Below are 17,062 nucleotides of genomic sequence, written 5' to 3' on the forward strand. Positions count from 1 at the left end.
TGCAATGACATCTGCTGCAGATTGCAAGACAGACCGTGTTTTGGTGTGAACTGGTCCTGAAGGGATGTTATGGCCTTTTCATTGTAGAAAGCGGTTTGCTGTAAAAAAAAAAAAAAAATTATCATCAGTGTGTGCTAAAGGAGAAGTATAGCCAAAGCATTTTTGGCTATACTTCTCTTATGGACCTGTTTTCAGTCGACAGCGGTCTGTAGCCCATCACAGAGCATCCAGAAGCCTGGACCGACACCTGGCTCAGCCTTTCAGTGATCTTCTGAGAGCCTGAGCCAGCCCCTCCCGCCCCCTCCACAGCCCAGTGCTCCAGTGAGCTCTGGAGGGGCAGAGCAGAGAGCCGGAGACTGGCAGTCATGGCTCCCTGCTCAGAATGGAGGGGAGAACTGAGTGATCAGAGTGTTTGATCGCTCAGTTCTCACTACAGAGCCGTTGGGGGACTGATGCTGCATTCACCTGGCTAAGTATAATAATTTGTTTTTTAAGCCGTACTTCTCTTTATAGAAGATAAAAGCCTTGTTTATATTTTAGTGTATACAGGTGTCTTACTGTTCCTCTGCCTCAATGAAAGTCTACCAGAAAGTCCTGTCTGACTGAAGATAATGCACTCTGTATATGACTGAGAGGTTTTATGTTATCATTTGTCAATCAGGGATCCTGACTGATTCCGCCTGATACATAAAAAGTTACAAGAGGGAGAATCTACCAATCTGCATACTTAATACAATAATGACAATATGGTACAGCAAGTGAAAATGGGAACATCAAATGCTTTACTTTAGGTAACAATTTTGATAACGTAAAATACGTAAGTACTGCAAATACACTATAGTTCCCTTTAAGTGTTGCATAATCTTTCCAAACACACATTTGTCACACTTCAGTCCATCCAAAACCTAGATCTCTGCACCAATGTTCACGCTCACCTTCTCCCACCAAACCAAAAGGTAAGTTGGTGGTTCTGCTCATTAGCATTTAAGCACAATTGAGATATATGCTTTGAGTAGGCTGCCCCTCGAAATCTGAGCAGTAAAGCCCTAGCTACAGAGAAACCAGTGTGCTACTACATAAGTATAGGTCTGACACTGCATTGAATGAGATCATTTACATCATGTACATCATCCTGACTGGGGATTTAAGCTATGCCATCGGCTTTTCTAAGTATTTATGAATGAGACTGATAAAGTACAATTAAATCAAGGAACAAAAATATAGCAAACACATTACATTGTGATGACCATTTGTCTTTATAATTTAAACCGTCAATATAGTCAAATGTAATATCTGCAGAGACTTGGATGGACTTTGGTTTCATTTGGACAACTGGTCTCCTTGGACTGAATTGTTTGGTCCAACAAGGATACATTTCTCTAAGTGCAAAAGAATCCATATACCAGTCATTTCATGAAGTCGAGCGCAGTAACAGAAACGTACCACCTTCTCAAAGCAGCAAAATCACAAATGACAGCTCCACCAGGGAAAGTAAATTAAAGAGAACCAAGAAGCACTTTCATTCACAATAGAAGGACAAGAGAAGAAGAGAACGTCATGGCAACTAATTATATTTAAAAATGTAAGGACTGAGAGTCCACTCAAATTCCATGAGTCTGTGCCTGGCAAAAATGGCAGAACTGTCTGTGAAATTGTCCGGGGGGCATGAGCAGAATTTGGCCCCTGTGGTCCCCAAGGTGAGGAAGGATACAGTGCAGGCTGCAGTCTCCAGCACAATAATATAACAGGAATAAAAGACCTTTAAGGTCAGCGGAGTTACGGAAAGTTTGTGAAAGTTCTCACACGCCGAGGAGTGTGGAGGAAAAAAGAGTGCTCTCCAAAGCTCTGCTCCACCTATGCTTCTGGCTCCTACATAAAATAATGCCTGAACACCAATATACAAAATACAGCTTGTTACACGGGGAGCACAGTGCTGGTTCATCGTTTCCACTTCTGTACAAAAGATTTCAAGAAATGCACAAGAGCAGGTTAAGGGACGCTCTGGGTGGCAACATCCAACTACTCTGCTCTCGTCACAATGTCTCTTGCCTAATTTACAGAGGAGCAGAGCCGCCCCGTCTTCTTCAGAAATGGCAGAAGTGCATGCTCACACATCTGTAGAGTAGTACAGGGTGTTCCTCTTCAACTCAGAGAAGCTGATTGGTGGGTGCTGCAGATAATAGAGCAGAACCTGGACCTGGGATGGGAAAGAAGACAGTCATATTATATGCGGTATTGAAAGTCACTAATATGTATTAAAATGTGATTGAATGACAAAATGTACACAAATCAGTTACACAGGTAGCTTGCTTTATGCAGACTGAAGACTGATGTAGAGTGAAAGTTTATTTTTTTTAGTTCATGCTGACATGGCCAGTGGGGAGCGGCAGAATGAACCAGGAGTAATGTGCTAGTTACAATTATACTGGGAAAGTAGGTATAATTATGGGCTGCATTCAAATTAAAGTAGAACTAAGAACAACTTTTGGTTAGAACTGCTGTTTGATTTTTTTTTTTTTTTTACATTTGTGACCAGTTTGGGAGATTTCCCTTCACTTCCCATCTCATAGCCAAAACAGTAAATTCCTCCACCATGAGGGAATCCTGGAGTGACACAAGGGTCACCTGAACTAGTGTCCCCATTGGGAGATTTCCTCTCTATTACTGTTCTGGTATCAACCCAAAATGTAGGATTTTCTGTTACTTTCATTTTTAATGATAAGAACTTATAAAGGGGGGGAATCTCTTAACGGGGGCACAATTGGCAATAACAACTGACAGGACTTCTAATCCCTTTCTACTCTATCAAAAACTAAAAAAAAGGTTTTGACTTTAGTTCTACTTTAAGAGAATGTATTATATATTAACTAAAGTGACCCATGTTATTCCTCCTGCTATCCCACATTACCATAGCATGCTTAGAAGCAGTTGTAAATTATTTATTGCTCGCTTAACAGCTTTCCAGCAATCCCTAGATAGCAGCAGCTTTGAAAAAGCAGACTTAAAATTTACATTTTTTCTTCTAGTATCTGCTTGGATACAGTGACAACATCCCTACTTTCCTGATTTACTGAAACTTTTTTTTCTTCTAGTTTATGTCAGCCAATAAGCTGAATTTTTGAAAGAATTTCACAGTTGCTATCCAGGGTCTATGTGCAGGTACTGTTAGATAGGATAGAAGGAGGAATGAATAGAATGGATTAGTTAAAGGGCGGCCATACATCGCCAGATTGGATGATCTCATGTGACAATTAGAGAGCATACAGTTTAAAAATAAGCACTACTGAAAAATACTAGCACTTCTATTTCAAGATGCACCCATTTGTTCCTTCTTCTATAAAGCTGTGCACCACTAAGCACTGCTTCCATATATCAGCCATGTCAGGGAAAAGCATTAGAGCACTGTAACCCTGATTATGTTAGGGTGGCAGATCTGATGTTATTTTTAAAGCATACATGTCATTAGAGAACCATGAAGGTTGCTATTGCTAACACCCTGAAAAGCTTTATATAAAGGGTCCATTCACACCAGATGCAGTAGGCTTGCACTGAGCAGATATTCCAGTGTAGTCCCACCATGACAAGGCAAAATGCCTTGTCTCCTGTGTGCCTAATTCACACCGCTGCATTGTGGTGGTGTGAAGGCGTGATGTGCTTAAAAAGAGTAGTGCATGCACTACTTTTTTTCAGCACCCCGCAGTGCGAGGCAACACATGTACCAATTGAACTTAATGAAATGTCTGTGACATTTCAATAAAGTTCATTTGAAAAAAATAAATAAAAAATGAACAGTGCGGTACAGAGTGGTAATTCCCACTGGACCGTACCGCACGCTAGCCGCTGTGTTGTAAAGCTGTGGCTGGAGTGAATTGACTCTAAACCTGTCACTAAAGAAACATGCAAGATGCCAGCTTCCTCATAAGTCACTGGCCTGCATCAAGTATGCAGATAAACAGTTCAGACTATTCTCTGAGATGTATATTTGTCAGCTGTCAGTCACTCAAACAGTATTAAAGCCAGCCGGTTGGCATCAGCACCAGACTAGCATTTTTAGATAAAGAGGTCAGTAAGGGCGTCCATATTCTTTCATCACAAATTTACAGTTAGCCTTTAAGTCCATCTATGTTGTGTTTTACCGAAAAAAAAAAAAAAAAGTAAATGAAACCAAGGTTTGTACCAACAAGCCCTTATAGTTACCTGTGCCATTACATCATGTGACCAGATATCTGATGCCAGATTTGTGTGCCCTTTACTCTCCACCTCAGATGGCCTCAGTAATGTTGGCCCAAAGACAGTGGCTAAATTATGGAGTGACATCTTGTTGATTGGTTCTTTCTCAGCAACCCTGGAAAAGACAAAATCTTACTATTCAGCAAAAGCAGAAATAGTCTTATTAGTCATCAGCGCAAAAACTAAGTACAAAGACATCATTTCTCATTTTTAGAGACGTACTGCTATCGAGACTACGGCAGGATTGTCCAAAGTGTTCACTACATTTCACATTAATACTGCTAATAACACTCATACCGAGAGTAAAACATTTCACAATACTTATGTGCCTCTAAAGGTGATAGACATGTGCAAGCTGGAAGTTTTCAATACGTTCATTGAAGCATTTCATTTAGTCATATTCGTTATGATGAACCATTTTGTTTTTGGCATTTGTTTCGTATAATCGTTAGTCCAGTTGGATTTGAAAAATGTAGCAGTTTTTATGAAAGATTGCTGTATATTACTTTTTGATATTTCAGGTGGATTCGTTATTCATGTATCAAAACTATTCGATATTTTCTGGCACAAATAATGCAAAATTTGGTGGCTCTGAATTTTTCAAACCCAAGAGTTGCATTGGACTGTTGAACTGACTGACTGTGACAATTACAAATTCAATTTAAATCATAACTTTACTCGAATCTGAATTATCGAACAAATTTGAAAATTGAATACATTTCCCAGTGGGCCCAAACTACTATCACATCATATGAGGTCATCCAAAGGAAGTGAATAAAATTAATTTCATTATAACTTTTTTCTGGATTTGTTGACATTCGTTACTATGTCCATCCGGATATTCGTATATATCCCAATATCCAAAAATCAATTTATTACAAAACAAAATGCATGTGTCTAGTGCTAAATAAAATCCTCCTGAGTCAAACAAGGTAGTGTAAAGGTAACTGTTTGCAGCAACTAGTACCAATGACTAGCCCTTGACTTGTCCCTCAGGCACTGCCTGATATAAGCTTGCATTCAGTGACGTCAGGGTGACATCATAAGATCTGCAGATGTTCCTGGTCAGTGACTTAAAATAGTGAAGCCAATGGCTCAGCATCAAATCCAGGTGACTAGTACAATATAAAAACAGTCAATACACATATCATAAACCCAAGACTTATCCCAGATATGTTCTATTCATTTTGATCCCGTAAGTCTATTGTTCTATTGTTTGTGGATAATGATCAGTTCTAGTTTAGTCAGTCTGTGCAGCCAGCGTGTAGTAGAATTTCTTTAATTCTATGGGGAAGATTAACTAAAATTGAAGCACTCAGAATCTGGTGCAGCTGTGCATTGTAGCCAATCAGCTTCTACCTTAAGCTTGTTCAATTAAGCTTTGACATCAAAACCTGGAAGCTGATTGGTTTCTATGCAGACCTGCACCAGATTTTGTACCATGCAGTTTTGGTAAATAACCCCCTATGTGTACTTTTCTCTGCTTTCATTGTTTCATTAATGTCCATGAACCATTCTCTAAATTGTGGATGATGTGTCTGATGCCCACAGTCTGGGGATCTATTGGTATGTATTTAGTTCCTAAAATACAAAGCTAACTCTGCAGAGATATATAACAAACAATAGGTTCATCTGAAACACAATCACCCCTTTGGGAACCTGCTGACATAATGAGGTGTTGAGTTTTATTAACAAATACAGTTTGCACACAATTCTACATTAAAGTATTGCTGGTACAGAAACAAGCAAGTAATGTGATTTGCAGGATGGTAGCTATGCTCAGTAAATCATTGTTGGATATAGGTTTTCCTTTTACTATGGAAACCACAAAAGACACAAATACAGAACTTCATGCAGTCATCAGTAGTAGTCATACCCTCCTTAGGCGGTTCTACAGTCATGGTCAGCCACAGAAGCTCTCTGGTAGGTGTAAATACCAATAAGTAACAGTCAAACCATCTTACTAACATATGACCTGGCATTGTACCGCTGACTACTGCTAAAAAATATTTATTTTTTTTTATGTGCTATTAATCCTTCAGTCTATAGAGCTGAATGAATGTCGATGTCTGATGGAATTGTCAGATATGAATGTCTTTTCAGCCAGACACTTGCTGCATCACAAATGTACTTTCCCACCAACATATGTTGTCCCCTTTAAAGCTCTGCCACACAAGAGCAGAGCTGCTGGTATGAGAAAAACAGCTGCTGTCTATTCCCTCCCCTCGCTTTCCTTCCAGAACTGGTCACCCTCCAGAAAAGCAGATGTGAGAGTTGGCGACTGCCGGACTCTGCGATGGAAAACTTGAATTTTCCTCTAAACGTTTGTCCCAGTTCTCATGCAACACTAACTTAGAAGAGATTAGTAACCAAACAGTCATGTGTGTTCTGTAGCTGTAACCAACCATACTCTGTATCCAGGTAATAATTCTGACATAGTACAAAGTATGGCGACACACCAACAACACACAATCTGAAGGCTGCAAGCACCAAGTAGCATAATTAAAGAGATCCTGTACTACAATTAAAAAACTACTTTATGTAACTATCAAAAACAAGGTCTCATGCACCCTAAATTAGCAAACAGAATACAAGGGGATACATGCCCATATACATGGTTCCTATAGGAAAAGAGTGTGTATGAGAAGTAATAGAATAAAATATGCCCCTTCCTAGCCAATGACACCACAAAGCTCCTAATTCACTCCCTGGTTATCTCTCACCTTGACTACTGCAACTCCCTCCTCATTGGCTTACCATTACATAGGCTACCCTCCCTTCAGTCCATCATGAATGCAGTTGCTAGACTTATCCACTTTACCAACAGTTCACTGTCTGTTATGGCTCTCTGCTAATCCCTCCATTGGCTGCAACCCAACAAACCCAAATTCAAAATACTAATAATTTACAAAGCCATCCATAACCCTACCCCCAACTACATCACTAACCTGGTCTCAAAATACCAACCTAATTGTTCTCTTTGTTTCTCCCAAGACCTCCTGCTCTCTAGCTCCCTTGTCACCTCCAGGACTTCTCCCGAGCCTCTCCCAACCCATCCTTCCTACCCTAATCTGTCCACTTTTAGGTGATCCATCAAAACCATTCTCTTTAGAGAAGCCAATCCCACCTCCACCTAACAACTATATTTCCACTTTTACCCTCAGCTCATCCTCCACAGTTATTACCTTTTGTATCATTGACCCTCCCCCTTTTATATTATACTTTCTAATGAGCAGGGCCCTCCGATTCCCCCTTTATTGAATTGTATTCCAACTGTACTGTCTGCCCTTATGTTGTCAAGTGCTGCGCAAACTGTTGGTGCTATAGATATCATTTATAATAATAGTAAACATGTATGTGGTCCAATTTCATCTGCAGCTGAGGGGTTGTACATAAGGGAGGGAAATAAAATCATAATTGCTTTGATGTCAAATAAAAATATTGCATTTATTACAGCTGGCAGGCCTTAAAACATGGTCTTAGTGGTAGTCCACAGAAAGCTACTTAAACATTCACTGCTCTATGAGTCTAAAGACAAAGAGTTGTATTATCATGTGACAGAAGATGCTGCTCCATTTATTTTAGCCATTACTATAACATACTATTACAAAAGGCACTGCAATGGTTAATATCATAGGTCACATCAAGACCCCAAATGTGTAAAATGAGAGAAACTCTCTACCAAAGTCCTCTTAGACAGCTGTCACCAGAATAGGGGCCCCATTGAAAGATTTATCATTACCTTCTGTTCTGGCTGTAAAATGTTAAATTTACAATCCCTTTTTGTCTGGTGTCAGTAAGACAAATATAAAGGCACCTACCACCTATCAGGGACACAGTCATCAAGAAAAACCTGGCAGAGGTGGCTCGATTCCTTCCCTATACCATCCAAAACTGAGAAATAAACGTAGGCTATACCTGCACTAGGAGCCCTAAATACAGTATTACCAGTTACCCAAATAACTTAATTACATTGGAACATATTTCATTTTTTTTAGCAGATCTTTAGTAAACCTATGGTAAGCTATGCACCTTAAAGAGGAACTCCGGGTAAAAAAAAAAAAAAATTCCCATGCAGTTGGGCTGTATGGGTTAACTGATCGTTTTCATCTAGGAATTTGGATTTCAGAGCAGAGATATACTTATCTAATTCACCGATCCTCCAAGCCCAAGACCAGTCCTCACTGCTACCCCCCCCCCCCCCTGCATACTAGTGGTCTTGAGAATGGACTGTTCCTGATAACATCATGCCCATAGACCGGCTCTGGATGTGAGGACAACAGGAACAGTCCACTGCTGGATATGGGGGAGTGTGGTTTTCCGGAGAATCGAAGGATCAGGTAAGGATAGCCTTTTGGTGCACCCCTAGACAAAACGAGCAGTTAACCCATGCAGTGCAGGCAAAGCCCCACTGCATGGGAGAAACAACATTTCATGGAGCTATGTTATAAAACAAGGACATGGTATTTGTGATGAGTATCACTGCCATTCTCCCACAAAGCTGTCCTACACTTTTAATAAGGTGTGACATTTTATCTAGTTACCTTTTCAGATGCTGAAGCAGGAAAAGGAAGGTCATGAGGTTGGGGTCAGGCAAGGACCGAAGAAGGTGCATCATGCAGTTCTCCTTGGCAGCTGGATCAGACAGAGCTGTAACCAAGGAAACACAAGAGGATTAGGAGTCACAAGCAGCACATAATCAAAACACGGATAAGCCAACAATGGTGTTTTGTAAACAGCTGTAGAGCAGGCCACCAGACAGATCGTATAGACCCATGGACCTCTATTCATTGGCTGCGATTTCTGGAAAGGTGTAGGGACCTTTTCCCTGCGTTTTGCAAGGCATGGCAGTCCATTGAAAAGAATAGGCTGCCATGCTGCAGCCCGCAAAATTCCACTAGTGTGAACTGAGAGTAGAGGAAGATTTACTTACAGTAGTTTCGCATGGCCCTGGTGTGGTCCCGCTGCGCTTTGGGCAAAGCACAGCTAACCCGAGGGTTTCATGCAGGTTACCTGCACTTTCCTATAGACTTCTATGATGTCCCATAGTTTGGGTGTAGTTTCAGAAAGCACACTAAAGATCTGGCATGCAGGACTTTTGATGCGCTTTCTGAAACTGCACCCAAACTGCAGGACCTCCCTGACCTCATTGAAGTCTATTGGAAAGTACAGCCGACTTGCACGGAAACCGTGGGTTAGGTGCCCTTTAGTAAAAGTGCAGCGAGGAGGATCAGGGAAGGGTAGCTGGTCCCCACAGTCTCTTCTCCCTCACACTCACAGGATTCTGACATCATCAACATTAAAGGGCCCAGAGCCTTGCAATGGATGTTATGACACCAAAGATGGTTCACTGCCGAAAAATAGGGAACTGTCATCTGCCAAGGGAGCAGAGGATCAGGTAAACAAAGGTGTTTCTCCCCTCCCCTATACAAAATGAGCAATTAATCTTTGTAGTGTGGGCACAGTCCCATTGCAAGAGATAATGTAATATTTTCCTGGATATGGGCTTTAAACTTTGCAGTTTGTGGTGGACTAACCTGACTACTGATGTCTTCTGGTGGCTCTGATCATCACTGCAATGTCTGTATTGTCAACTTTAGCCTCAGAAACCACTGAAAATTCAGTGCTATGATATGGCAGCTGGTATTAATGTTAACGAAAGTTAAAACATAACAGAGACTTCCTAATTAAATGATCAGTGTAGACAAGTGTGACTTCTGATAGGCAGACTACTCATAAATGTATGTAATCTGTAAATCTTTGTTCAAATAGGCAACACTTTCTGTGAACTTCTTCCAACATCTCAAATGGAAATGTAAAGCTGGCTGTACACTGCAGGAATTTTGTCTGGTTCCTGATGAACTGGCTGAAATCTGCTCAGTCAGTGGACCTGCTAACATCTTTTTATTTATGAATCAAAGAAATTGGGCAGAAATTTTGCTAGTCGAACAGCGGCTGCATGCTAGCTTTGAATGACTATCTTCTTTTACTGTAAAGGCTATTAAAAAACAAAGCTCAATGTCACTTCTTTCTCAAATAGGTAAAACAAGAGTGGTACATACCAATTCCTTCCATGAAAGCCAAGTACAGTCTGTCTGTAAGAAGTGGTTCAGGGAGCTCACGGAAATAGAGTTTTAATGTCCCAGCTATGGCATTAATGTCCATGTCACTAAGCATCACCAGGATGTCTTTGTTGTCTAGGAAGGAAATCAGAAACAATAAATGCCCATCAGGAAAAGAAGCTGACCCAAAAATTTCCTTGACAATTACAAATTTCATTCTACTTGAAACTTACTTGCATCAAAAGCAGCTTTCAAGGCCTGGATGTCAGTGGCTACTCCAGATATCCTGTATATCCCGACCTCCTCAATGCCACGTTTTTCCACCTCCTCTATACATTGACGCACTATATATGGCACCTTGGATCGCTCACGCCTGGTACAGACAGAGATGTGCTCATTAGACCACCTGTAATAAGCAATGTTCCCTGGCTGTGCAAGAGACAAGCTCTGCTTTTATGACAGTGGCTTTGGTGCTAATTGGTGAAAGTCAAGCTGAACTGACATATGGGGAATAATAAGTTCTCTACAGATTTAACTAGAGAGAATGAGGAGATCAACTTACTTTGTCACTACGCTGATTTTAACTCCAAAAACCCCCGTCTGCTTCTTAGAGGGCGTCCTTTTCAAGCTCATATCACGGCTGCTGAACTTCATAGAAAACTCTACTTTAATCTGCAAGTAAAAGATATCAGCTGAAAATGTGACAAAATGTGACATATTTAACAATGTTTTTCCTATAAAGTATCTATATAACCACATTTATTTATGTCAGTTTATTAGGAGATAAATAGTGGATTAGAATTTTAAGAACTGGTGCTGACCTATAACCTCTCTGAACCTACACAACTATTTAATGACCCACACAAAACTTTCCACCACCTTAACCCATCCAAACAAAGCTGCTTACGTGGACAGTCTGTGCATTATGTGCCTTTAGATACTTCAAGTGCAAGATCTCCCTTGAGTTAACTCAAGACTCTGGTCTTCTACACTAGGAAACATCTGGTGTTCCTGCTCACCTTTGTGTGTTCTAGCTTCTCCTGTTACATTCTCCATAGCATAAAATGCATTAATCCAAAGGAGAGGGGGGGTCCCTCTAGTTGGACACACCCAGGAACTCAAGTGCAAAGATCAGAATCCTCAAGAGACAACAGAAATTGTCAGGTTTCCAGCTTACACCAAGAACAAAAATATACATTTTGGATGGACAGACAATTAAGAAGCATTTAAGGTCCCTCTGCAGGTTGTTTTTTTTAAATTAAAAGGAGAAGTCTAGTCAAAGCTGTTTTGGCTATACTTCTCCTGGGGATGACAGAAATGCACTTTGTTCTGTACTCTGGAGACCCGTTTTCAGGTGACAGAAGGCTAAAGCACATTGTTGGCTGATGTCACTCAGCCGGTCCAGACTCTGAAAAGATCCTGACCATATATGGTTGGGTCCCAGCCAAATGCCTGGACCAGCTGCAGGCTCAGCCTCTCAGTGAGCTGCTGAGAACCTGGGCCAGTCGCTCCTGCCCCCTCCACAGCCTGGCGCTCCAGTGAGAGCTGGAGGGGTAGAGCAGAAAGCTGGTGACTGACAATCATCAAAGGAACGGTGAGAACTGTTTGATCAGAGGTCTTTGATCACTCAGGTCTTAGAGCTGGCGGGGGACAGATGCAGAACCAGATTGATTGCTGCATCCACATAAGTGAGTGTAAATGTTAATTTTTTTCCAAACCCATACTTCTCTTTTAAAGCCCAGTGTGTGCGATAACTTTGTGTGTGTAAGGTATGGAAGCTCACTGCCATGTCCCAGTTGAGGTGATCACACCAGATCTGATGGATATCCCCCATTAAGACAACAATAAGGATCTATTCACACTGCTGTGTTGTGTTACCATGTCTTGCTGTGCTGCAGTGTCATTCATTGTGAATGGTACTTTAATGCACCTTTAAATTTCACGTATGCTGCAGCACACTGTAGCGTGGTACAAGGCATGGTTTCCTGTGTTGTGCTGCAGAAAAATGCAGCTTGCCCCATTTGTGGTGTGTTGCAGCCCATTCCTTTTGAATAGACTGTTGAACACATGTAAATGCGTGCCTATTGCAGTGCACAGTTTTGTGGTGTCAATGATTCCCAAATACATATTACAGGTTCTAACCCTTCCCCTCTGTACCAAAAAAGAGGAGCTTTTATTGCCCTCTGTGGACAAGATTCTGCTCACGACTTGTCCCAGTGAAGGGAAACCTTCCTAATCAATATGCAGACAACGAGAACAACCTGAAGATATAGCCTCTTGGCGGGAGTTTCTGCCCACAGTTTACCAGCAGTAACTATACTGTACACCTACAGCTTGTGTGCCTTAGGTCACTCACCCCATTCATCTCTATGACATCCACATGCCAGTTCTTGCTCTGCACTGCTTGGGGATCCAGCTGCAAAGAAAAGCAGATAACATGTCAAGAGTGACATTAAACGGAACACCAGTTTAATGTAATTATCACTGGCAGGGTCCCATTCTGGAACACAAGACACAAACATTCTAAGAGCAATGATCATATGCAGAACAGCTGTGCAGTGCAGGTGCTAAACAATCAGCAGTTTACAATGCCTTGCAGCAGAACATCTTCCTGTCCTTTCACAATGGCCTGCGACTAAAGGAAAGCAACTTCAGGCAGCAGGTGCTACAGCACAGCATTTCTATTATTGGCTTGTACATTTACTAACAGGCAGGGAAGACAATGATGGCTCACAAACCACAAACTTTTATTAAAGGTAGACCAAACAGGCCTGTACTACCCGCAGATCTATTTTTACACCTGTCAGAAAGACCGCAAGCCTTTCCCAAGGACAGAAGAGCAAATCTATTTCTATCCAATTAGGCATGGGATAAACAAGCCAGAATCTGAAAGTTCAAGTTTTCCATTTCAATCGGGTCTACCACACATTCGCTCTTCTATTTATAACCCCTGGGAAAGACTGTCAGCCATTTCCTGTTTGACTTATTTTGCCCAAAGGGCCAAAACATGAAAAGCAAACCCACAGCATACATGATGCAGCTTTCAGTGTCTAAATATCATACTGCATGTGTATATCAGTCAGTAGGCAATTTTCATAAGGGTGCTTTTACATAACGAGGTACACAGCAGCAGCAGTATATTGTCAATGATATCTAGACTTTCACAAAAATGGTAAAAGTGCCTACCTTTTATAATATTACTCTCCAAAACATTTGTGAATTAATGTTAATTTGTTACAGTTGAAGCTGCCCCTATAAGTGTGTAAATATCCTTAGAAAAATGAAAATATACCAACACATTATATGCACTGATGAGATAAATCCAGTATAAATGTACAGAGTCAAGAAAAATATTTAATAAAAAAAAAAAATTTGTGCAAAAAAGTCAAAAACAAAGTCCACCATTAAACAGTTTCCACACTTATGGTAATTACAATTAGCACAGTTTAAACTGGACCAATGGACTGGAAGAGACTGGAATCTGATTTCTACATTGGTGTGAAGGTCTAATCTAAATTACAGCTGGTTACATAGCGGAGCTGCTAGTACTTCCCTTCATAAATGATGGAGTAGAGATCCTTTGAGCTGACTTTTCTCAGCAGCTAAGGAAATTCTATGTAGCCTTTCTTCAGTCCAAAATGGCTGATTGTAGAGCAGAAAATTGCACACTGCTGCACAGAGAATATAACTATATAGCACACCCCATACACAGGTTTAGGGATGTCATCCTTAAACAGCATTTTGTATATCTCAACTAAGAATCTAGATAGATTGCATTGTGTACAAATCTGATTTTAATCAGGATTATGATCTTCATTTTTCAGAATCAGTATCACCACCACGTTAAGGGAGGGCCAAGTGTCTTGTGCCCTTTAATTAAACTAAAGCAAAAGAAAAACAAAACTGGGGCATTTATCCAATTCCTTAATTTAAAATAATCACTTTATTGGCATATTAGTAATTAAAGCATCATTAAAAACAAATTAGAAGTTTATAGGGGGCAGCTATAATTTAACAATCTCCATATATTGAGATTAAATATTAAGAAAACATATTACATAAACTGGATTAGAATCCATAAGCAACTTTCAAGAAGAAGAACAGGAGGAGACTTCTACCTCTCAACATGCTTTGCAGATGCCTTTGCTTCACCCGAAGAGGGAACAAAGAAGGAGACTGTATATATATATATATATATATATATATATATTTATATACACACATACATATACATATACATACATACATATACATACATACATACATACACATACACACATATATATTCTCTAAAAACAATATAAACATGGCAGCCTCTAGTATTAACAAATCACATATTCATCCGTGTAATCGGCAAATGATTTTAAAGTACTAACCAATTCTGCACCAACAAAGCATCAACCACCACTAGATCAGGTATACAGGCCCGCCTGCTAAAAAAGACCAGACCAAGGAACCTCAAGCTTATAACAAAGGTCCCTTGGTCTGGTCTGTGTACTCATATATATGTGCTCTCCCTAACATCTACTCTTGTCTCTTCAACCCCTCCATACACGTCCCCAGGGTGAGTGGAAGCCTCCATGGAATGCGTTCAGACATTGAAGTCTCCTTTTCTTGATACTGGAAGTTACTTATGGCCTGTAATCCAGTTTATGTAATATGTCGGCTTAATATTAATATAATATACATAATATTAAAAGTCAGCAGCTACGGTATTTGTAGCTGCTGACTTAATTTTTGGGAGGGGGGGGGGGCAGAACTATTTAAATAATAGTAATGTTATGTTTCCCCTTTCCCTTCTTTTTTCAAGACTGTACATAAGTTCCTGCAGTCTCTCCTGATCTTTAACCAATTTGTTTGCCGGTCTCTAAATAAAAGGTGCAACTAAAGACCTACCTATAGGAATCAGAAACTCATTTCTCCTGTGAGTGATCCCTTTAGTGATAACTAAATATCTACATAGAGGAATCAGAAACGTCTCCCTCCTGCTGGGGACCACAGAATACTATTAACTTTCCCCACTGCCATGCACTTTGCTCATTTTGCAATCATCTAAAATCATCCAAGTTTGTAATTCTGATCAACACCCTACAGCCAGTATTGTACTCTATCAAATGATTATTTTTCCCTAGTGCATTTTTTGAATTGGGAAACATTGAACTGTAATTTCCACTGTTTTGACCATCTTTCAGCAAATGCCAAATCATGTTTCATGTTACAAACGCCTTCAAAATATCAACCCTATGATGACACCTTTGTGTCATCAGCAAACTAAGGAATACCTTACCCACCAAGTCTTCAGGTCTAGCATTTACAAGATTAAATAGAACATGACCTAGCATTGTGGTACACCACTAATGACTGTTTTCTGTTCCAAATTAACCCCATTTACACCACACTTGGATACAGTTTCTATCCTTTAGCCAACTGCATATCCACTAAACCACCCATGGGATAAAGTGGTTGTGATCCTCTGATATGAAATATGAACAAAGCCTATCCCTCTATAGCGTGTGCCTGTCTCAATCCAGAGTACCAAATGTCATTTCTGCCCACTGCTTCATTCTTCTGCTATCTGCAAATGGTGACAGGGAGGGAACTCCAGCAGACTGATAGCCTCAGCTCTGGTCCTGTGTACTGTGTGAAGAGAGATGTGTCTCTTCCTTCCAATCAACTCTGAGCTCTCCTCACTGATATAACTTCATCTCCCCGCCTCCTGCTTTTCAGAGCTGAGAGATCCTGTGTAAATTCTGCACTTTGAATGGATGTAGGGGACAGACGGCTTTAGATAAACAGGTACAACTCATGTAGGAAGATCGGTTTCATCTCTGTGTATCACCTGAGGCCAGGCACTTCACTGGGTATATGTAAGGGTTACAACCACTTTAAAGTATAAAGGCAAAACAGTTTTTTAGTTTTGAATAGAGTGGAGATGGATTAGAACACCTATTAGGTTTTTATTGCTGCCTGTGCCCACATTAAGGATATTCACCATCTCTAATTGCCCTATTTACCATTATCATTGAAAGTGAAGAAAACCTGAAATTATGGGTTATCCCCAGAGAAGTAATAGAGGGGAAACTTTACAATGGGGGACACTAGTTCTGGTGACCTAGGTGCCCCAAGGGATTCCCTTAATTGGCAGAGGTTTCCTCTCACTTCCGGTTTGTTTATGGGGCAGAAAGTGAAGGCAAACCTCTTAAGCCTATAGTTCTTCTTTAAGCCTAAGGCTGGCCATACACTGAAGGAATTTCAGAAGGTTCCTGACGAATTGGCCAAAATTCACTTTGGGAGTGGTTCTGTTGGCACCCTATTGCTTAGCATCCTAAGACTGAAAATAGAGGAGCCAAGTGACAGACTGAACAAAAGCTGCATCTGATTGGATGGGTATTCTGATAGCTGCCAGAATACAACAGCCGACATTGCAGAATCATCCATCCATGCTGTATAGCCTGCAGACTGATCAAAAAACATCTATGAGTGTATGGCAAGATTTATCTCGTACAACTTTTTAATGAGAACATTATGTGGAACTGTTTCAAATGCGTTGCTGATATCAAGATAAGTTATGTCTACAGCACTCTTCTGATCCAAAATATTTGTGATGTAGTAAAGAAGAAAATCCAATCAGATAGTCTGGCATGATCTGCCCTCAGGAAAGTCCTGCTGCTTCCCATGTTGTTCAGCTGTAAAGTGGACAATCATTAGAAGACTTGTAAACAAGAGATAATTGGCTATTGCAAAGAAAATACATGACAGGAGAACCTTTA

At 40.5% G+C, this 17,062-nt stretch overlaps 1 protein-coding gene across 5 annotated transcripts in view; it reads right to left on the reverse strand.

Annotated features, from left to right (window-relative positions):
* Positions 1-759: 759 nt before the first annotated feature.
* Positions 760-17,062, reverse strand: part of ABR (ABR activator of RhoGEF and GTPase) — a 370,766-nt gene continuing 354,463 nt past the window's right edge. For all 5 annotated transcript variants that reach the window (XM_089685740.1, XM_089685739.1, XM_089685741.1 and 2 more), the window contains 7 exons: positions 12,649-12,708; positions 10,855-10,964; positions 10,526-10,665; positions 10,293-10,427; positions 8,775-8,880; positions 4,198-4,345; positions 760-2,197 (listed from right to left, as the gene is read on the reverse strand). In XM_089685740.1, the coding sequence (XP_089541866.1) occupies positions 2,108-2,197; positions 4,198-4,345; positions 8,775-8,880; positions 10,293-10,427; positions 10,526-10,665; positions 10,855-10,964; positions 12,649-12,708 (789 nt within the window). In that variant the 3' untranslated portion in view covers positions 760-2,107. The remainder of the gene's footprint in view (positions 2,198-4,197; positions 4,346-8,774; positions 8,881-10,292; positions 10,428-10,525; positions 10,666-10,854; positions 10,965-12,648; positions 12,709-17,062) is intronic.

Source organism: Staurois parvus, unplaced genomic scaffold, assembly GCF_062004578.1.
Source record: "Staurois parvus isolate SC_StPar_1 unplaced genomic scaffold, SC_StPar_1.0 ptg000382l, whole genome shotgun sequence".
Taxonomy (NCBI): Eukaryota; Metazoa; Chordata; class Amphibia; order Anura; family Ranidae; genus Staurois; species Staurois parvus.